The 26854-nt window shown below is 35.9% G+C and overlaps 1 protein-coding gene across 1 annotated transcript in view; it reads right to left on the minus strand.

Moving 5' to 3' along the window:
* ANKRD31 (ankyrin repeat domain 31) overlaps positions 1–26854 on the minus strand; it is a 137259-nt gene that overhangs the window by 39328 nt on the left and 71077 nt on the right. Inside the window, exons 16-20 of the mRNA XM_057541532.1 lie at positions 26423–26560; positions 18185–18327; positions 11935–12097; positions 9645–9760; positions 5747–5834 (exon numbers count right to left, since the gene is read on the minus strand). Coding sequence (XP_057397515.1) covers positions 5747–5834; positions 9645–9760; positions 11935–12097; positions 18185–18327; positions 26423–26560 — 648 coding nt within the window. The remainder of the gene's footprint in view (positions 1–5746; positions 5835–9644; positions 9761–11934; positions 12098–18184; positions 18328–26422; positions 26561–26854) is intronic.

Below are 26854 nucleotides of genomic sequence, written 5' to 3' on the forward strand. Positions count from 1 at the left end.
ATTCGACAGAGAAATCAAAAGCTTTACAGAGAAGCAAAAGCTAAGAGAATTCAGCACCATCAGACCAGCTTTGCAACAAATGCTGAAGGAACTTCTCTAGGTGGAAAAGAAAAGGCCACAACTAGAAATGAGAAAATGATGAATGGAAAAGCTCACCAGTAAAGGCAAACATATAGTAAAGGTAGGAAATCATCCACATGCAAATATGATATCAAAACCAGCAATCGTGAGAAGAGCAGAGTACAAATTCAGGATACTGGAAATGCATTTGAAATTAAAAAAAACAGCATTTAAAACAATCTTGTATATATATAGACTGTTATATCAAAACCTCATGGTAACCACAAACCAAAAATCTACAATAGATACACACACACAAAAGAAAAAGGAATCCAAACACAACACTAAAGTTAATCATCAAATCACAAGAGAAGAGAACAAAAGAGTAAGGGAGGAAAAAAGACCTAGAAAACCAAATCCGAAACAATCAACAAAATGGCAATAGGAACATACATGTTGATAATTATCTTAAATGAAAACGGATTAAATGGCCCAACCAAAAGACATAAACTGGCTGAATGGATACAAAAACAAGACCCATATATATGCTGTCTACAAGAGACCCACTTCAGATCTAGGGACATACAGACTGAAAGTGAGGGGATGAAAAAAGGTATTCCATGCAAACGGAAATCAAACGAAAGCTGGAGTAGCAATACTCGTATCAGACAAAATAGACTTTAAAATAAAGACCGTCACAAGAGGCAAAAAAGGACACTACATAACGATCAAGGGATCAATCCAAGAAGAAGATATAACAATTGTAAATATATATGTACCCAACATAGGAGCACCTCAATATATAAGGCAAATACTAACAGCCATAAAAGGAGCAACTGACAATAACACAATAATAGTGGGGGACTTTAACACTCCACTTTCATCAATGAACAGATCATCCAGAAAGAAAATCAGTATGAAAACACAGGCCTTAGATGACACATTAGACCAGATGGACTTAATTGATATTATGGACCATTCCATCCAAAAGCAGCAGAATACGCATTCTTCTCAAGTGCACATGGAACATTCTCCAGGACTGATCACATGCTGGGCCACAAAGTGAGCCTTCGTAAACTTAAAAAAATGGAAATCCTATCAAGCAACTTTTCTGACCACAACACTATGAGATTAGAAATCAACTACAAGAAAAAAACTGTAAAAAACACGAACATGTGGAAGCTAAACAATACACTACTAAACAACCAATGGATCACTGAAGAAATCAAAGAGGAAATAAAAAAATACCTAGAGACAAATGAAAACAAAAGCACGATGATCCAAAACCTATGGGACACAGCAAAAACAGTTCTAAGAGGGAAGTTTATAGCAATACAATCTTACCTCAGGAAACAAGAAAAATCTCAAATAAACAACCTAAGCTTACACCTAAAGCAACTAGGGAAAGAAGAACAAACAAAACTCAAAGTTAGTAGAAGGAAAGAAATCATAAAGATCTGAGCAGAAATAAATGAAATAGAGATGAAGAAAACAATAGAAAAGATCAATGAAACTAAAAAGTTCTTTAAAAAGATAAACAAAACTGATAAACCTTTAGCTGGACTGATCAAGAAAAAAAGGGAGAGGGCTCAAATCAATAAAATTAGAAATATAACAGGAGAAGTTACAATGGACACCCCAGAGATACAAAGGATCACAAAAGACTACTACAATAAACTATATGCCAATTAAATGGACAACCTAGAAGAAATGGACAAATTCTTAGAAAGGTACAATCTCCCAAGACTGAACCAGGAAGAAATAGAAAATACAAACAGACCAATCACAAGTACTGAAATTGAAATTGTGATTTAAAAGCTCCCAACAAACAAAAGTCCAGGACCAGATGGCTTCACAGGCAAATTCTATCAAACATTTAGAGAAGAGTTAACACCCACCCTTCTGAAACTATTCCCAAAAATTGCAGAGGAATGAACACTCCCAAACTCATTCTGTGAGGACACTATCACCCTGATACCAAAACCAGACAAAGATACCACAAAAAGAAAGAAAATTACTGGCCAATATCACTGATGAACATAGATGCAAAAATCCTCAACAAAATACTAGCAAATTGAATCCAACAATACATTAAAAGGATCATACACCATGATCAAGTGGGATTTATCCCAGGGATGCAAGGATTTTAAAATAACCACAAATCAATCAGTGTGATACAACACCACATCAACAAATTGAAGAATAAAAACCATATGATCATCTCAGCAGATGCAGAAAAACTGGACAAAATTCAACACCCATTTATAAAAACTCTCCAGAAAGTGGGCAGAGAGGGAACATTCCTCAACATAATAAAGGCCATATATGACAAACCTACAGCTAGCATCATACTCAAAAAAAAAAAAAAAGAAAAAAGCTGAAAGCATTTCCTCTAAGATCAGGAACAAGACAAGGATGTCCACTCTCACCACTTTTATTCAACATAGTATTGGAAGTCCTAGCCACAGCAATCAAAGAAGAAAAAGAAATAAAAGGAATCCAAATTGGAAAAGAAGAAGTAAAACTGTCACCGTCTGCAGATGACATGATACTATACAACATGTCTATACACTAACAATGAAAGATCAGAAAGAGAAATTAAAGAAACAATCCCATTTACCATCACATCAAAAAGAATAAAATACCTAGGAATAAACCTACCTAAGGAGGCAAAAGACCTGTATTCTGAAAACTGTAAGATGCTGATGAAAGAAATCAAATATGACACAAACAGATGGAAAGATATACCATGTTCTTGGATTGGAAGAATCAGTATTGTCAAAATGACTATACAACCCAAGGCAATCTACAGATTCAATGAAATCCCTATCAAATTACCAATGGCATTTTTCACAGAACTAGAACAATGGAGACACAAAAGACCCCGAATAGTCAAAATGACCTTGAGAAAGAAAAATGGAGCTGGAGGAATCAGGCTCCCTGGCTTCAGACTATACTACAAAGCTACGGTCATCAAAACAGTATGGTACTGGTACAAAAACAGAAATATAGATCAATGGAAAAAGACAGAAAGCCCAGAAATAAACCCACACTCCTATGGTCAATTAATCTAAGACAAAGGAGGCAAGACTATACAGTGGAGAAAAGACAGTCTCTTCAATAAATGGTTCTGGGAAAACTGGACAGCTACATATAAAAAAATGAAATTAGAACATTCTTTAACACCATAAAGATAAAATAACTCAAAATGGATTAAGGACCTAAATGTAAGACTTGATACTATAAAATTCTTAGAGGAAAACACAGGCAGAACACTCTTTGATATAAATCACAGCATTATCTTTTTAGATCCATCTCCTAGAGTAATGGAAATAAAAACAAAAATAAACAAATGGGACCTAATTAAATTCAAAAGCTTCTGCACAGCAAAGGAAACCATAAACAAAACAAAAACTCACAGAATGGGAGAAAATATTTGCAAACGATGTGACCAAAAAGGGATTAATCTTCAAAATTTACAAATAGCTCATGAGGCTCTATATCAAAAAATAACCCAATCAAAAAATGGGCAGAATAACTAAATAAAAAGAACATTTCTCCAAAGGATATATACAGATGGCCAAGAGGCACATGAAAAGAGATGGTCAATATTGCTAATTATTCGAGAAATGCAAATCACATCTACAATAAGACATCACCTCACACCAGTCAGAATGGCCATCACCAGAAAGTGTACAAACAATAAATGCTGGAGAGGGTATGGAGAAAAGAGAACCCTCCTACACTGTTGGTGGGAATGTAAATTGGTGCAGCCACTAAGGAGAACAGTACTGAGGTTCCTTAAAAAACTAAAAATAGAGCTACCATATGATCCAGAAATCCCACTCCTGGGCATATATCTGGAGAAAACCAGGGTTCAAAGGGATACATGCAACCCAATATTCACTGCAGTGCTGTGTACAATAGCCAAGACATGGCAGCAACCTAAATGTCCGACAGATGAATGATAAAGAAGATGTGGTACATATATACAATGGAATATTACTCAGCCATTAAAAAGAATGAAATAATGCCGCCATTTGCAGCAACGTGGATGGACCTGGAGATTATCATACTAAGTGAAGTAAGTTAGACAAAGACAAATATCATACGATATCGCTTATATGCGGAATCTAAAAAAAAATGATACAAATGAACTTATTTACAATACAGAAAAAGACTCACAGACTTAGAGAACAAACTTATGGTTACCAGTGGGAGAGGGTGGGGGAGAGGGATACACTGGGAGTTTGGGATTGACATATACACACTGCTATATTTAAAACAGATAACCAACAAGGACCTACTGTATAGAACAGGGAACTCTGCTCAATATTCTGTAACAACCTAAATGGAAAAGGAACTTGAAAAAGAACAGATATGTGTATATGTATAACTGAATCACTTTGCTATATATACATCTGAAACTAACACAACATTGTTAATCAACTATACTCCAATATGAAATAAAAATTTAAAAAATAATAAAGTAGCATATGGGAGAAAAAATTAAATACAGACCATCCATTGTTTAATTAATACTATCTAATACATTATTTCTCACACATCTAATAATTTCTGGTAATGCCTTAAATGTTTGAAATTTTGTGAGTTTCAACTCTAAAATTTAGATATGTTTTAGTAAATTAATGCCCAAAAAAAAAGAAAAAAGGTTATAAATCAAGGATCTTCCCAAGGTGTCTGATTTTATCTCAAAGGGTACTTTTATCTTATGAGCAGAATATGGGAAGTTTCATGCAGGATAAAAGAAGTAAACAAACAAGTCTTCAAATAAATCCTACTCAGGACAAATAATAATTTGGCTTATGGCTTAGTAATTATTATCAAATTGCAACACGACAAACATGGAATGTATAGTGAAGTCACAAACGATTCAGAACTGGTTCCCTCTGACATGAAGTTTTTCTAGTGCATTTGAAGATGTGTAATTATATTTTTAAAAATTCTTCCTAATGAAACACCAGTAGCATAACCATTATATAAAGAGAAACTTGCCCTAAATACTTCTATGAGAAGATACTTAGTCTACTCAATAACTTAGAATTAACTTTGAAGATTTATTATAACTTTTAAAACATGATTTCATTTTATATTATTTTACTTTGGTTTCAAGGGATATCATACTCCTGCAAAGAGTAAAGTCCAAAATTAAGGTACTGACAGTACTGTACTCCCTCTGAAGGCTCTAGGGGAGGAAACTTCCTCGCCTCTTCTAGTCTCTGGTGGCTCCAGGCATTCCTTGGCTTGTGGTTGCATCACTCCAGTCTCTGCCTCCATCTTCACATGGCCTTCTCCTTCTCTCTGTGTCTCTCTCTCTTGTGTGTCTCTTATATGGACACTTGTCACTGGATTTAGAGCCCATTTGGAAAATCCAAGACAAATCTCATTTCCAGATCTCTAATTATATCTGTAAAGACTCTCCCCCCTGCAAAAAAAGTCACATTCACAGATTCTGAGGCTTAGAATGTGGACATATTTTTGGGGGAGGGCACCTTCAACCCCACTGCACTCCTATTTTGAATTCTACCAGAAAGTTAATTTGGCCTGTTCTTGAACTTCATAAAAATGCAATCATACTTATACCCTACCCCCCAAAAAAAGAAGATGAGATAGCAATACCTTGGATGATTGAAATAATCAGACTTGGGTATGAGTATATATTTACCTGCATCTTCAGGGGTTCTTATTTCAAACGTTAATAAATTTTCTTGTTTTTCTTCTAAATCTTGTAGAATGGCACTGATGGTCTGATGCTATCAGATAAAATATTAAAAACTTCATTACAAGAAGGTAGATGTTTTTCTCTGATATGCAACTGACAGATGCACAGTAAAAGTGCTAAAGAAAGTGCCACTAAAAATGCTCATTTCCCTTTATGTTCCAAATGTACTCAGGCTTTGTTTAAACTTAATTGTATATATATTGCATATTTGGGGAAAAAGTAAACTTAAATATATCTTGATTTATGTAGCAGATCTGCTCCAGGAAAACAGAATGTAAGAGTAGCAACCATACAAAGAATCACAATTTCTCAATGACTTCTGTTATAGGCATAGGAGAAAAAGAACAACTCAGCACATAATATTTAAAGACCATATATATGCAACAAGTTCACTTTAAGGCTTTATGACTATCATTGCACACTATTGAAATTTCACACATAGTCTTACAAATACAAAACACTCTCAAAAACTCACAAAGGGGATTTAAAACCACCTCTTTATATACTTGTCAGTATTAATATTCCTGACTCAAATGCCTTCTATGTATTCTGCCCAGAACTTTCTCTTTCTTATGAGAGACGGAATTGTGGAGTGGACTCTGCAACTGGACTGCCTGGGTTTGAATTCCGGCTTCATCTCTTCCTGGCTGGGTGACTACAAGTTAATTATCTTGTAGCAAGATTAATTATCCTCTCCTTGTCTGAACTGAGTAACACATATAAAATGTTTAGGACAGTGTCAGCACAAAGTAAAAGCTCAATAAATACTGCTTATTATTATTATATTAAACCAATCTCACACACAACACCCCTGACTAATCTAATCCACACTGATTTCTTCTTTCTCAGAATTACTTAAGAATTTCAGTGCTACAGAAATTAGCATTAACATGTATAATGTCTTTTATATTTCCTCCATCAAAACAATGAGATCTTGTAGGCAGGAGCATGGCTTTCATATTTGTATAGGTTCCCACACTGCTGGATATACAATTGTTGCTCAATAAATGACAACTGATGGACTGACTCGTACTATGTATCCTTTAATATATTCTCAAAACACATTCATTTTTAAAAGATGTATGTCCTCAAAGCCTTGTGAAGTATGTTGCTCTAAAGTTTTACTTTGGTGCCCACAAGGGATATGGAAAATGCACATAATAAAACCATCCAGTTATGTGGAAAAGCAAACTAAAGGTCTAAATTTGTGACCAGACTAAGCCTCTACCTACAGGTTGGGATAAAGAAAACATCTTTTGGTGCTGACTTCCCTTACTGTTTTGTTTCATATTGTAGATGCACTCAGTTTTGTCCACCATGGGCTATAACTTTTCACTCCATACCAGCTCCACATTTTACCATGGAGGGCCCAGTAAAACTTTCCCTCCAAGATCCCCCTTCTTAGTCCTTCATTACTATTTGTTTATCTTACCAAAAAAACCCAAAAAACAAAAAACAAAAAAAAACACTCCTAACCTAGGATCTGTCTTTGGAATAAGCAACTTATAGACAGTTTATACTCTACTTACTGTAAAGCTTCACTATGATTTTATTCCAGATTTACAACTTTTACTATGGCAGGATCATCTTTGCCTCTGACATCTCTTTTACAATTTTGAATATTAAAACATAGTGGTTAAGAGCACAGGCTCTGGAGTCAGATTGCCTGGAGTTTAATTCTGCCATTGCTACTTAACAGAAATGTAATTCTGGATTGTTACTTACCCTCTCCTACTTTAGCTTCCTTATCTGTAATGAGGAAGGTAATGATATTAATAGAAACCACCTAGAAGAATTATTATAAGGACTAAATGGGTTAATATAAAGCACTTAGAGGAGAGCTTACCATATAATAAATACTCGGTGAATGCAAACTATTATCATTATTATTTGTTATTACTTCTGTACTCATTCTGTACGGAGGTAGAGAAGGAGGCTGCCTACACATGCTGTGATCTGAAGGTGTTCGAAGGTAGCACCAAACTAAAATCATCTCACTTCCTTTGCACCTGGCCATAGAGTCGCCCCCCCCCCGCCCCTTCCTCAATTTGGTTTGGAAATTTCAACATTCAAAAACAATTTTACATTTACAAAAGACAAACCCTTGATGATTTTAATGTCTGCATATTTGTGTTTTTTTCTTTTTTTTTAAGTTGGTTTTCATTAAACTCCTATATCTCCACTATATTCCTCTGTGGCTCAGCATCTAAAATGATATACACTATTCCTGAAGCAAATACCCATATAGTTAATAACAATAGGGTGATTTTTCCATAATGTTTTAATCTTTACATGAAAATATACCTTAAAGATACTAATGGTCAATATGGTGAACTGAGCTGATACAGAAGGACTCCAGTCTACTCCAAACAGTTGGAAAAACACATTAGACAAAATACAATAAACTTTAACCACCTGTCCCCAGCTAAGATTGGAAAAAGAAAGAGAAATAAAATGAAGCTAGTAGCAGCCCATGAGGGATCTGGAACAAACATAGATATTAGGGATTAGGGTCCTACAAAGGAACAGAAGGCCTCAGGGCCACATGAAGAAGGAGTTAGAATGGAGTCCCCTCATAAAGCTAGTGACCTTGAGTGGGTGTCCTTTAGCTTAAATAAGGATTTGAAAAAATTCTACTTGTCACCCACCCAAGGCTTTGGGTAGAAAATCAGAGATCAAAGGCTATTGCCCAGAATATAGTGCAGAGAGTTAAAGAGATGGAAAATATGAAAAAGACATATGGAGACTGGTCTAACAGCCATCTAAATATGAGTTCCAAAAAAGGAGATACTGAGAATGGGAGAGAGGTAATATTCAAAGATATAAGGGCTGAGAGTTTCCAAAATACAAATGAGAAATGTGTCTTCAGATTAAAGGAGCATGTCTAGTCCTTAGAATAATTAATTAAAAACACATCCACATTTAGACATAACCTAGTGAAACTGCAGAATATAAAAGAAAAATCTTAAAAACTGTAAGCTTAAAAGACATTATCTACAAGGGAATGACAATTAGATTGACAATTAACTTTTCATTCATTACAAGAGACACCAGGAACAATGTAAAATATTTTTTAAATGCTGAGGCAAATACAATTTAGTTTGAATACCATTCAAAATATTTAAGGTATAAAATAGTTGATTAATCATAGTTTAGGTTCAATGAATAATATTTTCCCCTCTACACTAACAAAAAATATGTAAGGGAAATCTAATCAACATACATAGTCTTATTCAAAGTAATATTTCATTGAGGATGCTACTTTGCTTAAGAAGTTAGTGTCTAGTAAGCTGTATATTTTAATCAAACTAAGAATATGCATCTTATATATTAATATATGTGCGACTACTATGTTGTTTTTTTTTTTTTCAAAAATATACGTTTACATGAGGGATTTCACATATAGCAAACACTATCACTATAAACCATGTGGGATCCACGTTGGTTAAACCAGGTTTCTTTTCTCTTCTCTGTCTGGGTTCCAGGGTCTTTTCTACCTAGTATGTATCCTAGATACTTTTTGGAAGTGGGTGGGTGAAGACACACTATGACAGTGGCACTGTCTGTCGGATAAGAAGTAGCCAAAAAACCCAATCTAGGTGTAAAGGATAGCAGCTAAACTATAATTCTGTGTTCAATGCAGATAATGGAGAGTTAACTATATACCATATTTTCTTGGTTCATTCTGTTCAATTATGCTGCATTATTTTCTTATGACAAAAAACACTTTCAACTTGTATGTCCTTAAAATGGAAAGAGTGCTGCCAACAGCCAATGGCTGGCTGGCCCAAAGAATGGCATTTTCTAGGCTGAAGAACAAAAGGATTTCAACTTCACTCACCATGGCAAGGTTTTCTTTTGTTTTTTCTTGGTGTGAAACAGAACGTGTATCAACAGTTTTGCAGTCATCACAAAAACACTGTTTATGTCTTTTTGCCCGGATAGCAGGAATTTTTACTTTAAAACATAAAATTAGAAAATATAAGAATGTGCAAAAATTTAGCATCATTTTATCAATTGTAATGGTGACAGGAATGGGAAGGATAAATTAAGTCTATAATTACTATGATATCTTAATGTTGGTCAGCACCTCATTATTTATTATCAATTGACTAACTACAGCTAACATTTGCTGAATACTTATCACATGCTGGACATCGAACTCTTTTCCTGAATCATCTTATTTAATCTTCATATGAGCCCATGAGGTAGGTAATTAATTACATCTATTTTACAGAAGAGGAACGTGAAGCTTAGAGGGATTCAAGAAGTTGCCTAAAGTCACATAGCTAGTACTGAAACCAGATCTGACTTCAAGTCCATGCTCTTAAATACTATGACTATAATTCATTGTCTCTGTAGAATTCTCTCTGAACCTTCTCCCATTTTGGATTCTCTTTCTCCATATATGGGTACCCTATACCCCTCATTCTGTTGGGGAACCTGATGAAGGAAAGGTATATACAAGAAACAACAGAAAAGTGGGATTAGATATAGCACTTTATAACAAGAGTGCCCAATAACTCCAAATATGGCTGTGAAGAGGGAAAGAGACATGCCTGGGGCTCTAAGAAAGTCCCTGACCCTATGGACTTAGCATATGGTAGCAGGCAAAGAAAAGAAGATTTGTGTGTCAGTCTCTTGACTTTGACCTACATGTGATCTAGCTCACTAGTAAAATAGGACACAATGATTATCCTTGCCTCTCACTGATCATATCAGTAACAATGATTCCTCCCTTGAAAACAAACAGTTGGTAAGGTTGTGGTAGGCTGGGGGAAAAGTGAGTCACGGGGGTTCTCTTCCCAATATTCTCCCTCATAGAGAGGACAGATAAGTTCCTGGCTTTCTTCTTCTATGAGTCAAGGCTCAAGCATGAAGGAAAAGGAAGAACAATTCCCTCTCCTCAACACTCCCCAAATTGTGTTTAACTGCCTGTTTTCTGGTCTATCTCCTCACAAGACTGGAAGCTCTTCTTGGGCAAGTGCCTGGTTTTTATGGCAGGTGCTCAACAAATGTATGTTTTCTCAATTAGTGTTCACTAAATGCTTCTTTCTTTTTTTTTTTTTAACACATCCATCACCTGACATTGTCACCGTGTGTGTGTGTGTGTGTGTGTGTGTGTGTTGGTGAGAACATTTAAGATTTACTCTCTTGGCAAATTTTAAGTGTACAATTTATTATTATAAACTATAATCATCATCTTATATATTAGCTCCCCAGAACTAATTCATCTTATAAGTGAAAGTTTGTATTCTTTGACCAACATTTCCCCATCTCCCCCCCCATCACCCCCTCCCCCAAGCCCTTGGCAACCACCATTCAACTACCTACCTGGTTCTTTAAGCTTGACTTTTTTAGGTTCCACATATAAGTGACACCATAAAGGGTTTGCCTTTCTGTGTCTTTCTATGCTTATTTCACTTAGCATAACATCCTCCAGGTTCACCCATGTTGCCACAAATGGCAGGATTAAATGCTTATTTCTTATAGATAACTCATTATATTATTTAAGTGAAAACTACTACTAAAAATGGCTCACAAAATTTTACCTGACTATATATTCCCTTGAAATACTTTCCATTGTAATATATTACACATACATATATAAGCATAATATATATACATACATATATAAGCATACATATATAAGCATACATACATACATATATAAGCATAATATATTTGCTTAACAAATTCATATTCTAGCATTAGAAAGTTTGTCTTGAAAAGTTGGCATCATTACAAATCTTGAAGTAATGGAATCTTAGTTTCAAAGACTTTAGTATAATGTCATTCTTTTCCGGCCCCACTACAAGTAAACCAATCTGCATAGTTTCAGTAACATCTCTATCTCAGATCCAATGTTATGAGAGACTAATGTTTGTTTAATGAATGATATGTGTTTTGTTTCAACATATAATTCCAATACAACAGGACCATATAATCTATAAATTAAACCAAGTTTGGAAATGCTATTTCTAAAAATAAATGATGCTTTTCAAGAGTTTAATAAACATACAAAACATTTATCCCTAGTTATGAAACAATTTATACAAATCTTAAGATTTTCTTTTTCTAAGCAGAGGCACACACCTTTATAAAATAGCAAGCACCACTGACATACATACCAGTGACTACAGCATTACTCTCATCTCTATTGTCAGTCTCAATAGCACCATAAGATTTTAGCAGCTCTTTCATGTTTTTATCATCTGCTTCATCCAAAGCAGTCTTCTGCTTTTGATCCTTTTGATTAGGGTTTGCTCCATGTTGTAGTAGAATCTCAGCTGCCTAAAAGGTATTTTTCCAAAGTTATCTCTACAGACACCTAAGATCAATAATTCCTGCTCTCATTACAAGACACCAATATCAAGTATTAAAAGATATCAAAACAAGTTTTCAAATGCTGACCAAGAAAATCTTGATTAAATTTGATATGACAACTGTAAACTGCTCCACTGATTTGGGCTGATCTGTCCTCACAGAAGAACCAAACACGATGACATGAAAGTACCAGATATGCTGCCTTCATCGCTGAAGAGGCAGAGTTTGGTAGACTGATGTGCAAAAGGATTTACTCTATCTTTTTAACACAGCCTTTTGTCCTCCTCTAAGCTGCTGGAAGACAGGGTGGAGAAGGGAGCAAGGATCATTTCAGGATTATATTAAATTATACACTGTATTATAAATTGCCATCAGACATAGTTGAATAAAGTTTCATTTGAACTATATTTCAGGTATGTTACTTGTTTAGGAGGTTTTATAAGCTAGCCTGGGAACCTAATGTCCATTCTAATATTTTCTATGCAAATATGTTTCCTAAATAGATGACATATTCACAGAATGTTAATAAGATTAAAAAGAAACAAAAATAATCTACTCCAACCCCACCTTTTAAAGAAGAGAAAACTGAGGTCAAAGATAAATGTTGTGACATTTTGGGGGCAAAAGTTTCTAATATAAATAATGCTTCCCTGAAAAACTCAAATAACTCAAATTTGTGTTTAACAAATTTGAATAACTCAAAGTTGTGAATTAGAAGTAAGTTTATAATTCATCGAAGTTAAAGATTGTCACTAATTAGTTGACAGTATAAGTCAACTAGTAAAAAAGTGATTCCATCTGCACAAGGCAAATGACTCAAACCATTGAAAAACCTTTTGTTTAGGAAAAATGGTCAGTATTTTGTTAAAGTAAAGATATGCATATGTGCTAGTAGCTTTTCTCTTTCAAGTTGTGTCCAGGTATGGAAAAGCAGAAAAACTTAGGAGCAAACGGGCCAGCAGAAATAATAAGGATAGCTCCTTCTTTGTTCTATCAGCCTAGAGTTAGCCCAGCCTAAAGGAAAATATATTTGTTTTAAAGTCAAGCATACAAAACTCACTCCTGCTACTTACTAGCTATGTCCTTGGGCAAGTTATTTACCATCTGAACCTCATTTCTCTCACCTATGAGGCTTAAATGTGAACCCGTGTAAAGTATTTGGCACATGGTGGGGCTTAAGGAAAACACTCCCCTATTTAGCCCTGTGTAATCTCCAGCCTGCTGGCTCTTTGCCTAATCTCGTGTAGTTTCCTTACGCACATTTGTAGATCAGCCAAGGAATTGAGGGGATTCCCCTTTAAATTTCTGGAGAATTCTCTCTGTGCAGATATATTCTGTCTGGTATTTTGCCCCATAAATTTTAGCTGTTGGAGTTTTAAACTCCAAACAGTCTTCTCAACTCATTGAGATCATAAGGTTATTTGCTTTCTTCCTCCCTAGGCTTCTGCCTGGAAACTCCTCCTAGTCCATGAGGTGGGGCAATCATACGGTTCGTCTCATTTGTTTCCATCCTCTCAGGGATCACTGCCCTCTGCTGCATGTTGTCTAATGTCTCAAAACTGTTATTTCATATATTTTGCTCACTCTTCTAGTTTTTTTTTTTTTTAATTTTATTTATTTATTTATTTATTTTTTAAATTTATGGCTGTGTTGGGTCTTCGTTTCTGTGCGAGGGCTCTCTCCAGTTGTGGCAAATGGGGGCCACTCCTCATCACGGTGCGCGGGCCTCTCACTGTCGTGGCCTCTCTTTGTGGAGCACAGGCTCCAGACGCGCAGGCTCAGCAATTGTGGCTCTCTGGCCCAGCCGCTCTGCGGCATGTGGGATCTTCCCAGACCAGGGCTCGAACCCGTGTCCCCTGCATTGGCAGGCAGATTCTCAACCACTGCGCCACGAGGGAAGCCCACTTTTCTAGTTTTTAAGGTGGGAGGAAATATCTTATCCCTGCTATCCCATCTTGTACAAAAGTGGGTACCCATTCCCACCCACATTTTATCTTAAAAAAAAATCTTTTCCTCTTATTCTTCTTTTCCTTATCTTTTTATTCTCCACATTTTACAATGCAGAATACATGACCATCTTGGAAGATAACTTAAAAAAGAAATTAAGATTTTTTTTAAATTGAAAGTTGAAAAAGAAAATAAGATGTTGAATAACTTTGCATGTAGTCATGCCAGAGAGAAAATTAGGAATTAAATATACAGGGTGTTATAGAATTGATACTTAGTAGGTCTACAGTACCATATATTTACCTTTCTTGCTCCCCCTTATTAATCTTCCTAGATCATCTATCAATATCCTACCTCAAAATAAAGAAATAGGGACAAAAGGGGAGAAAGTGAGTCAGAAATAAAATGAGTCAATGATAGAAGAACTGTCACATGGAGGGAAAGTTAATGAAGATATGAAGAAAGATGCTGGCAATATATCAGTACCAAAGGAATTAAAATATCATTAAAAATACTACCTCCTTCTTTTTAAATAGAATATTTCTCCTTAAAGTAAAGGCAACAGAGATGTGGAAGGTTATTCCAAAAGCAAACTTTGTCTTTATCACCACTTAGGTAAAAGAACGTCAGTAATTCTCTAGATAAAGCAATAGCAAACTATGGCCCATGGACCAAATCCAGTCTGCTGCCTGACTTTGTAAATTAAGTTTTATTGGCACACAGTCAAACCCACTCATTTACATGTTGTCTAGGGTTGCTTTTGCACTAGAACAGCAGTTGAGTAGTTGCAATAGAGACTGTGTGGCCCAGAAAACCTAAACTGTTGATTATCTAGCCCTCTGTAGGAAATATTTACCAATCCTTGCTCTAGACCAGAGCTGTTCAACAGAGTTTTCTTTGATGATGGAAATGTTTTAATCTATACTGTCTAATGTGGAAGCCACTGCCACATGTAGCTATTGAGTACTTCAAATGTGGCTAATGCAACTGAAGAATTGAAACTTTGAAAAAAAATTTTTTTATTTATTTATTTTGGCTGCTCTGGGTCTTAGTTGCTGCACTAGGGTTCTTTGTTGCCGCAGGCTGGACCTTCATTGCAGTGTGTGGGATCTTTTAGTTGAGGACTCTTAGTCGCGGCATGCAAACTCTTAGTTGTGGCATGCATGTGGGATCTAGTTCCCTGACAAGGGATCAAACCCAGGCCCCCTGAATTGGGAGGGCAGAATCTTAACCCACTGGACCACCAGAGAAATCCCTGAATTTTTTTTTTTAAGATTTTTTTTTTTTTTTGATGCGGACCATTTTAAAAGTCTTTATTGAATTTGTTACAATATTGCTTCTGTTTTATGTTTTGGTTTTTTGGCCACGAGGCATGTGGGATCATAGCTCCCCGACCAGGGATAAAACCCTGCAACCCCTACATTGGAAGGTGAAGTCTTAACCATTGGACCACCAGGGAAGTCCAAGAATTGAATCTTTTAATTCAATTAATTTTAAGTAATTTAAATTTAAATAGCCACATGTGCTTAGTGGCTACAGTATAGGACAGTACAGCTCTAGATCAAATTCCTTATTTCAAGGGTAAAGATATCATTATCTTTTTCAAGCAGCAGAACTAGGCCTAGAACTCAAGTTCTCTAAAATCCAGTTCGGTGTTTTGTCAAGCTCCCTTTTTGCTATTTCCTGTGGTGAATTTTCAGTTCTTGGCATTTATCTTTACAGAAGACCCTCTACATCTGAGTAATCATTTTCTCTAACCCTTGAAGTTACCAAATTTCTATGAGGGAAGCTACAGTCTTCAAAATAGGAAAATTCTCACTTATGAAGGCTACTTACAAAATTTGATCTAATCAAACATCCCTCCCTGCTCAATAACATGGCATTTTTTCCCATCCATCAAGTCAACATCTTTCTCTTGAGTTTTGGTCAATTTACCACTGGTCCCTGATATTGTAAATAGCCAACAATAAAATGGAAATACACTACAAATTGATTACAAAGTCAAAATGTAAAGATGTAGGATTTCCTGAAGTCATATATTAAAATAATATTGTAGAAATGCTTGAAGCACCTGTGAAGCAACTGATAAATGAGAAACTTAGAGGTAAAACTGTTAACTTAAAAAAAAGAAAAATTTTGAATATGAATGGATTAATACAGGACCTAGGGAAAACTTGTGGTACCTCTCAGAATTTTTGAAAAAAATACCTTCCCTGAGGTCATGATGCAAAAAACCAACTGTGAGATAAAGGATGTCCTATGTGCTGTCATACTATTTTGCCAGAAAAGCTAGGCCAAGAAAACATACATTATTCTGTTTTTGCTGTTCCAGAAATCAGTATTATTTCAATTAGAAACTAAATATAATACTATTTAGAAAAGAGTTAACATAGCAGGCCTAAAACTGCTATCTAGAAAGGCTGTTTGCTAGATTGGTCTGAGGCTGGCATCTGTGAACTTGGCTGGTAAACAGTGCACTACACTGATATAAAACTTTCCCTAATTGATAAGAGTGGCTCTCTGTGCTTAAACTGTCTACACAAGCAATGTGGTTTATACTTCTGGGAGTCTGGAATCTTGCTATGTGCTAGGCAGAGGGTGCCTACATGACCAGCCCTCAATATAAATCTTGAGCACTGAGTTTCTAATGAGCTTCCCTGGACAGAAACATTGCACTTACGTTGCTACATTTTCACTGCTGAGGGAAAAGCAAACTGTATGTGACCTCTCATGAGGAAGAGTGCATAGTACAGCCTGCACATGGATACCTCCAGACTCCACCTTTTTCTCTGATGATCTCCCTGTGTATCCTTACCATACTGCTGTAATAAATCTTAGCTATGAGTACAATCATATGCTGAGCTCTGTAACACCTTCTAACAAATTTCCAAGTATAGGGGTGGTATTGGGAAACCCCTTATTTTGTTTATATTGCATTTTTCAGGATAATGTCTAAAATCCTGATTTTCCTACTATGAAATTTTGGCCCTTATTTAAGTGGTTTCACTTTAAGTAACCTTTTCCCTGTACATATAACCAGTAAATTCATCACTTCAATGACTCTTCCTGTTTGCTTTCTTCCATTGCATGACCACATAACTTTGAGACTTTGTCAATTCTTTAATTTAAATATCTTAAAGGTCAAAGAGCTTCTTTGATCAAAAGAAGCCTCCCTGGACATTAGCCCACCCATTTGGTATTATTCTTAATCTTTAGTTTATCTCTCTTATCTCTGCAAATCATAAATTCAATACTATTCTTTCACATGACTATATTTAGACTGAAAACAGTGGGGATATATTTTCATAAAATTAAATAAAAACTACCAGGCTATTAAAAACACCTAGAGACAGATAAAGTAGTTTTAGTGAGAGATCCAAGGAATTTTTTATATGAACCTTGGTTTTATATTGTTGTTGTTGTTGCTGGTAGTTTCCTTAACTATTTTTCAAAGCCAATAATTATTCCTGAAGTCTATATTGCCTACTGACAAATCTCCTAAGGTTTGTCAAACAAAAAAGATGAGTTTAAAAATCTGGAGAATTTTAAAGTCTAGATTTGAAATTCAGTGTTACTGAAATAATTACCCTGGTAATTTTCTCTTGTGATATTTTTACCATAGCTATCTGATTAAAAAAAAAAAAAACAAAGGAGAAAAGAATACAAGAACCCCCAAGGAAATAAGCAACTTGAGCTTTTACCCATTTCTTTGAAACTTCAAACCCACTGAGAAATTTCGAGTTTAAAAAACATCTGGCTGTCACATATATCATCACTATATAGACTCTTTTATACACAACAGCAAAGCATTTAACACAATTAAAATTGGACTGTATTATACTAATAGGCTGTGTTTACTTCTAGCCCTTTCATTTTATTCTCACTTACATGAATTACATGATGAAGAGACAATGGAAAAATGATTCATTAGGAAATACACTGGTTTTCTAATCTATATGTAATATCATATTCATTTGTACTTTTAAGCAGTTTTAAAAAATCATTTGTTTTAAGGAATCACTTAGTTTGCAATTTAAAATATCTTCACTGTCTTCACTCACTTTTTAAAGAAAAAGAAATAGGAACCTAATCTGATGTGCACTATACCTTTAAATGGTTGTTTGCAACAGCATTATGTAAGGGCAGAATTCCATCTACATTTTCACAATTAACATTAGCACCAGCTTTTAACAACTCTACAATTATATCATTACATCCCATACTAGCTGCCTCATGAAGTGGTGTCCGACCTAAAAAAGGAAAAAAGAAAAAACAAAACAAGCTGCTTACAAATCAGTATTCAAGTAGTATATTCATTAGTAAGTTTATTTGCACTAATGGAATTATTATCTCTATTGATTCAAATGTATGTACTAAGTACTAGACAAGAAATAATATTGAAAACAGGCTACCTTAAGATCCCTGAGCCCAGAGCTGCCCCTGGACATGGCCCTGTCCACCAGAGGGCCCAGGATCCAGACCCGCCCACCAGTGCACAAACACTAGACCCAGGACGCACAGGGCCCTGTAGCCAGAGACCCTGGCACCCAGTTCCACCCACCAGTGGGCAGGCACCAGCCGAGAAAACCTTGGGCCCCAGGTCTGTACACCAGCAAGGCTGCTCTAGCCTCGGGAACAGCCTCACCCACAGTGGGTTGACACCAGCCCCAGGACAACTACAGCCCCACAGCCTCCTGTGGCAGGAGTCAGCCTACCCAAGGGCAGGCCAGCACCAACCCTAGGACCAGCTGGGTCCAAGCTCTGCCTAGCAGTAGGCCAATACAAACTTTAGGACACTGAACCCCACAGCCATCTGTATCAGGAACTGGTCCCACTCACCAGCAGTCCAACACGAGCTCTGGGACCCCTGGGTCTTGAAGCCAGTCCCCAGGACCTGGCTCTGCTCGCCAGTGGGCTGGCACTGGCCCCAAGAACTAGCTTCACCCACTAGCAGATGGGCACCAGCCCTGGGATCTCCTATACCCAGACTCTGCCCATCAGTGAGCCAGCACTAGCCCTGGGGTTCCCTGGGGTTCAGCAGCCAGCCACCTTATGACCTAGCCCCACCAACCAGGGGCCAGCAGCCTCCACACAAAGCAGGGCCTGGCAACCAACCATACTGTGAGCCAGCCAAGCCTATGAGACCACACACAGTAGTCAACCTGCCACAACAGAAGGACCCATGCAGCCCACCTAGGGGGCACCCCTAGAACGTACAGCTCTAGTGATCAGAGGGGAGTGAACTCCTGGAAGCTTAAGACATTTCCTATAAAAGGCTACTTCTCCAAGGTTGGGATATGTAACAAGCCTACCAGATATATAGAAATAACTAGTTAGGCAAAATGAGGCAACAGAGGAACATGTTCAAAACAAAGGAACAAGATAAAACCTCAGAAGAAGAACTAAGTGGAGATAGGAAATCTACCTGAGAAAGAGTTCAAGGTAATGACTGTAAGGATAACAAAAGAACTTTGGATAAGAATGGATGAACAGAGAAGTTAGAAGTTTTTAACAAAAAGAACAACCAAACAGATGAAGAATACAATAACTGAAATGAAAAATACACTAAAAGGAATTAACAGTACACTAAATGACATATATAGGAACGAATCAGCAAGCTGGAAGACAGAGTAGTGGAAATCAAGAAGTGAGGACAGTTTAAGAGCTCTCTGGGACAATATCAAGTGTACCAACATTTTCATTATAGGAGTCCCAGAAGAAGAAGAGAGAGAGAAAGGGATGGAAAGCATATTTAAAAACATAATAATCTGAAAACTCCCCTAACCTGGGAAAGGAAAGAGACATCCAGGTCCAGGAAGCACAGACAGTCCCAAACAGGATCAACATAAAGAGGACCACATTAAGATACACTGTGATTTAAATGGAAAAATTTAAAGATGAAGAGAGAATATTAAGAGCAGAAAGGGGAAAGCAACAAATAACATACAAGGGAACTCCTATAAGGCTTTCAGCTGACTTTACAACAGAACTATGGAGGTCAGAAGGTACTGGCAGCATATATTTAAAGTGATGAAAGGGAAAAATGTACAACCAAAAATACTCTACCCAGCCAGGCTCTTATTCAAATTTGATGATGATATCAAAAGTTGTACAGACAAGCAAGAGCTAAGAGTTCAGCACCACCAAACCAGCTTTATGTGAAATGTTAAAGGGACTCCTCTAAGCAAAAAGGAAAAGGCCACAACTGGAAACATGAATATCACAAAAGAAAAAGTTCATCGGTAAAGGCAAATATACAGTAAAGGTAGTAAGTCAACTGGGTACAAAACTATTAGGAAGGTTAAAAGACAAAAGTAGTAAAATCATCTATATCCACAATAAGCAGTTAAGGAATATACAAAACAAATACATGAAAAATATGATGTTGAAAACATTAATTGTGAGGTGAGGAGAGTAAAAATGCAGGGTTGTTAAAATGCATCTGAAATTAAGAGATCAGCAAGTTAAAATAATCATATATATATATATATATATATATATATATATATACACACACACACATATATATAAATAAAACTCATGGTAACCATAAATCAAAAATCTATAATAGAGCCAAATGCAAAAAAACAGAATAGAAACCAAACATAACGTTAAAGATAATCATAAAATCACAAGAGAAGAGAAAAAAAGAAGAAAGGAATAAAAAAGAATTACAAAAACAACTCCCAAACCATGAATACAATGGCAATAAGTACATACATATCAACAATTACTTTAAATGTAAATGGACTAAATGCTCCAATCAAAAGACACAGAGTGGCTGAATGGATACAAGAACAAGACCCATATATATGCTGCCTACAAGAGACTCACTTGAGATCTAAAGACACACACAGACTGAAAGTGAGGGGATGGAAAAAGGTATTCCATGAAAATGGAAACAAAAAGCAAACTGGGGTAACAATATCTGTATTAGACAAAATAGACTTTAAAACACAAACTGTTATAAGAGACAAAGAAGGACATTACATAATGATCAAGGAATCAATCCAAGAAGAAGGTATAATGATTTTAAATATATTTGTACCCAATATAGGGCCACCTAAATACATAAAGCAAATATTAACAGACATAAAGGGAGAAATTGACAGTAACACAGCAGGGGATTTTAACAACCCACTTTCATCAATGGACAGATCATCCAGACAGAAAATCAATAAGGAAAAACTGGCCTTAAATGACACATTATACCAGATGAACTTAATTGATATATATAAAACATTCCATCCAAAAGCAGCGGAATACACATTCTTTTCAAGTGCATAAGGAATAGTCTCCAGGATAGGTCACATGCTAGGCCACAAAACAAGAACTGGTAGATATAAGAAAACTGAAATCATGTTGAGCATCTTTTCTGACCACAATACTATGAGACTAGAAATCAACTACAAGAACAAAACTGCAAAAAACACAAACACGTGGAAGCTAAACAATATACTACTAAACAACCAACGGATCACTGAAGAAATCAAAGGAAAAAACAACAAATACCTAGAGACAAATGAAAATGAAAACACAATGATCCAAAATCTATGGGATGCAGGAACAGCAGTTCTAAGAGAGTTTATAGCGATACAAGATTTCCTTAGGAGTGAAGTAAAACAAATACCATATGCTAACACATGTATATGGATTCTAAAAAAAAAAAAAAAAAAAAAAAAAAGGTTCTGAAGAACCTAGGGGCAGGACAGGAATAAAGATGCAGACGTAGAGAATGGACTTGAGGACACGGGGAGGGGGAAGGGTAAGCTGGGACGAAGTGAGAGAGTGGCATGGACATATATACACTACCAAATGTAAAATAGATAGCTAGTGGGAAGCAGCCGCATAGCACAGGGAGATCAGCTCGGTGCTTTGTGTCCACCTAGAGGGGTGGGATAGGGAGGGTGGGAGGGAGATGCAAGAGGGAGGAGACATGGGGATATATGTTTATGTATAGCTGATGCACTTTGTTATACAGCAGAAACTAACACACCATTGTAAAGCAATTAAACTCCAATAAAGATGTTAAAAAAAAAAAGATTACCTCAGGAAACAAGAAAAATCTCAAATAAACAATCTAAACTTACACCTAAAGGAACTAGAGAAAAAGAACAAAAACCCTGAAAGTTAGTAGAAGGAAAGAAATCATAAAGATCACAGCAGAAATAAATTAAATAGAGGCTAAAAAAAATAGAAAAGATCAATGAAACTAAGAGCTGGTTCTTTGAAAAGATAAACAAAATTGACAACACTTTGGCCAGACTCACCAACAAAAAAAGAGAGAGGGCCCAAATCAATAAAATCAGAAATGAAAAAGAAGTTACAATGGACACCGCAGAAATACAAAGGATCATAAAAGATTACTACAAACAACTATATGCCAATAAAAAGGACAACCTACAAGGAATGGACAAATTCCTAGAAATGTACAGTCTCCAAAGACTGAATCAGGAAGAAATAGAAAATAGGAACAGATAAATTACCAGTAATGAAATTGAATCAGTAATGAAAAACCCCAAATGAACCGAAGTCCAGATGGCTTCACAGGTGAATTCTACCAAATATTTAGGGAAGAATTAATACCTACCCTGCTCAAACTATTCCAAAAATTGCAGAGGAAGAAACACTTCCAAACTCATTCTACAAGGCCAGCATCTCCTTGACACCAAAAAATGATATCACACAAAAGAAGAAAATTACAGGCCAATATCACTGATGAACATAGATGCAAAAATCTTCAACAAAATATTAGCAAACAGAATCCAACAATACATTAAAAACATCATACACCATGATTAAGTGGGATTTATCCCAGGGATGCAAGGATGACTCAATATCCACAAATCATTCAATGTGATACATCACATTAACAAACTGAAGAATAAAAATCATATGATCATCTCCACAGATGCAGAAAAAGCTTTGGATAAAATTCAACATCCATTTTGAAAAAAACTCTCCACAAAGCAGGTATAGAGGGAACATACTTCCAAGTTACAAAGACCACATATGATAAGCTCACAGCTAAAATCATGTTCAATGTGAAAAGCTGGAAGCATTTCCTCTAATATCAGGAACAAGACAAGGATGCCCACTCTTGCCACTTTTATTCAACACAGTATTAGAAGGCCTAGCCACACCAATGAGGCAAGAAAAAGAAATAAAAGGAATCCAAATTGGAAAGGAAGAAGTAAAACTGTCACTCTTTGCAGATGACATGGTGCTGTACATAGAAAAATCCTAAAGACACCACCAAAAAACTACTAGAGCACATCAATAAATTCAGTTAAGTTGCAGGATTTAAGACTAACATACAGAAATCTGTTGTATTTCTATACACTAACAACAAATTATCAGAAAACGAAATTAAGGAACCTTCTCATTTTCAACTGTATCAGAAAGACTAAAATACCTGGGGATAAACCTACCTAAGGAGGTAAAAGAGCTGTACTCAGAAAATTATAAGACAGTGATGAAAAAAAAAAAACCTGAAGATGACACACACAGATGGAGAGACAAGATATACTGTGTTCATGGATTAGAATTAATATTGTTAAAGTGACCGTACTACCCAAGGCAATCTACAGATTCAATGCAGTTCCTATCATAATACCAATGGCATTTTTCACAGAACTAGAACAAATAATTTTAAAACTTGTACTGTAGCACAAAAGACCTCGAATAGCCAAAACAATCTCGAGAAAGAAGACCAGAGCTGGAGGAATCACACTCCCTGATTTCAGACTATACTACAAAGCTACAGTAATCAAAACAGTCTCATACTGGCACGAAAACAGACACACAGATCAATGGAACAGGATAGAGAGCCCAGAAATAAATCTACACATTTATGTCAATTAATCTATGACAAAGGAGGCAAGAATAAACAATGGAGAAAAGACAGTTTCTTCAATAAGTGGTGCTGGGAAAACTGAAGAGCTACATGTAAAAGAATGAAACTAGAACATTTCTCACATCTATACAAACATAAACTCAAAATGGACTAAAGAACTAAATAAGAACTAAATAAAACTCCTAGAAGAAAACATAGACAGAATACTCTGACATAAATCATAGCAACATTGTTTTGGATCTGTCTCCTATGGCAAAGGAAACAAAATCAAAAATAAACAAATGGGACCCAGTTAAACACTTTTGCACAGCAAAGGAAACCATTGACAAAACGAAAAGAAAATCTACTGAATGGGAGGAAATATTTGCAAATGACATGACCAATAAGGGGTTAATATCCAAAATATATAAACAGCTCATACAATTCAAAACCAAAAAAAGAAACATGCCAGTCAAAAAATGGGCAGAAGACCTGAATAGACATTTTTCCAAGGACATACAGATGGCCAACAGGCACATGAAAAGATACTCAACATTGCTAACCATCAAAAAAATGTAAATCAAAGCCACAATGAGATATTACCCTACTCCTGTCAGAATGATTATCATCAAAAAAAACACCAGGGCTTCCCTGGTGGTGCAGCGGTTGAGAATCTGCCTGCCAATGCAGGGGACACGGGTTCAAGCCCTGGTCTGGGAAGATCCCACATGCCGCGGAGCAACTAGGCCCGTGAGCCACAACTACTGAGCCTGCGCATCTGGAGCCTGTGCTCCACAACAAGAGAGGCCGTGATAGTGAGAGGCCCGCGCACCACGATGAAGAGTGGCTCCCGCTTGCCGCAACTAGAGAAAGCCCTCGCACAGAAACGAAGACCCAACACAGCCAAAAATAAATAAAAATAAACAACAACCTAATGTTCATTTAAAAAAAAACAACAACAAAACACCAATAACAAATGTTGGTGAGGATATGTAAAAAAGGGAGCCCTTGTACACTGTTGGGCATGTAAATTGGTGCAGCAACTGTAGAAAACATTATGGAGGTTTTTCAAAAAACTAAAAACAGAACTATCATATGATCCAGCAATTCCACTGCTGGGTATATATCTGAATAAAACAAAGACACTAATTTAAAAAGATACATGCACCCCAGTGTTCACAGCAACATTATTTACAATAGCCAAGACATATAAGCAACCTAAGTGTCCATCAACAGATGAATGGATAAAGATGTGGTGTGTGTGTGTGTGTATATATATATATATATATATGCAATGAATACTACTTGGGCATAAAAAGAATGAAATTTTGCCTTGTGCAAAAACATGGATGGACCTGAAGGGTATTATGCTTAGTGAAATAAGTCAGAGAAAGATACTCTATGTTATCACTTACCTGTGGAATCTAAAAAATAAAAGAAACAAGCAAATTCAGCAAAACAGAAACAGATTCATGGATATAGACAATAAACTAGTGGTTACCAGTAGGGAGAGGGAAGGGGGGAGGGGCAAGATAGGGGTAGGGGATTAAAAGGTACAAACTATGTATAAAATAAATAAGCTACAAGGATATATTGTACAGCACAGGGAATACAGCCAATATTTTACAATAACTAAGTAGAATATAACCTATCAACTTTGAGTTTTTTTGTTTGTTCTTTAGTTTTATTTTTAATTAAAAAAATTTTTGAGGTATAGTTGTACAATATTACAACTTTGAATCACTATGTTGTACACCTGAAACTAATATAATAAATCAACTATACCTCAATAAAAAAGTATGCTTCATTTTTTTAAACAAATTAATCACATCAAAAATATTTGTTGATACAAGTGCCAAAAGACTCACAGAGCATAGGATATAATGGGACCAGAGTAAATATTAATCATGTCAAATGGTTTCAAGTCAGATATTAAAATAGAGTAAGATCATCTGACCTTCCTATTTATATCTTGTATTGTCACATTTGTCTTTGAAATGACATTTGATCAATCAATCTGAGTTTTTTCCCTCTGGAATTCCTTATACAAGTTTCTTTTGTGCTTGAGAAAAATGTTAGAAGATCAATTTAAAAATGGAGGTTTAAGATAAAAACAAGACATGGGAGAAAAAAGGAACAGTATTAATAGACAAGGAAAGAAAAGAAGGGACAGGGAAATGGGAAAATTTGGCATTCTCTACAAAGTTAGATAATGATAGTAAGGCCTCCAAGGAAAAGGTCTAAATAAAGCTTCTTTCCCTTCCCATTCTGTATACTCCTTCTGAATGCTCCCAAACGTATGTTAAAAACTGTTTCAAAGGAGAAGGTTATTTTAGCAATTGGTGTGAACCAAGATAAATCTTACTATTCAACTAAATAATAATATATTAGAAAAAAGTTTTCAAAGTGAGCAGCTATGTATCAGCCAGGATCCAAATGGGGGATGGTAGATGAAATGTGTGTATCAGTGAGTTCAAATTATAAAGACAACTACAATTTAAAATCGAAACCTGCGTTATCTTTTAGATTCACATCTGCTCCAGATTCTATTCGAGCTTTCACCAGAGACAAGTCTCCTCTTCTGGCAGCCAAATGAAGCCGGCTTTCTCCTCTGGCATTCCTCTTATTGATCCCAGCTGTTTTGATTTCTGTAAATTTGCCAAGCAAAACTGAGTATTCTTTTCTGCCAAGTGCTGATTATTATGAAGGATCTTAGAAAATACACAGCAACTTCCTCAAAACACCCAAAGTAGGATGCACTACACAGAAACATACCTCAATTAATATCATTGCTGTTACTATTTTAAAATATAACTTGTAAAGAATTGATAGAGCATCTGATCACATTACTTCAAATTCATTCTAGCAGTTGTTCACTCTATCATATGCTTGATTAAAACAAATACTTGCTTCATTTCTACACTCACTTCACTCTCAGTAGT

The sequence above is a fragment of the Balaenoptera acutorostrata genome, chromosome 2, assembly GCF_949987535.1.
Source record: "Balaenoptera acutorostrata chromosome 2, mBalAcu1.1, whole genome shotgun sequence".
Classification (NCBI taxonomy): Eukaryota; Metazoa; Chordata; class Mammalia; order Artiodactyla; family Balaenopteridae; genus Balaenoptera; species Balaenoptera acutorostrata.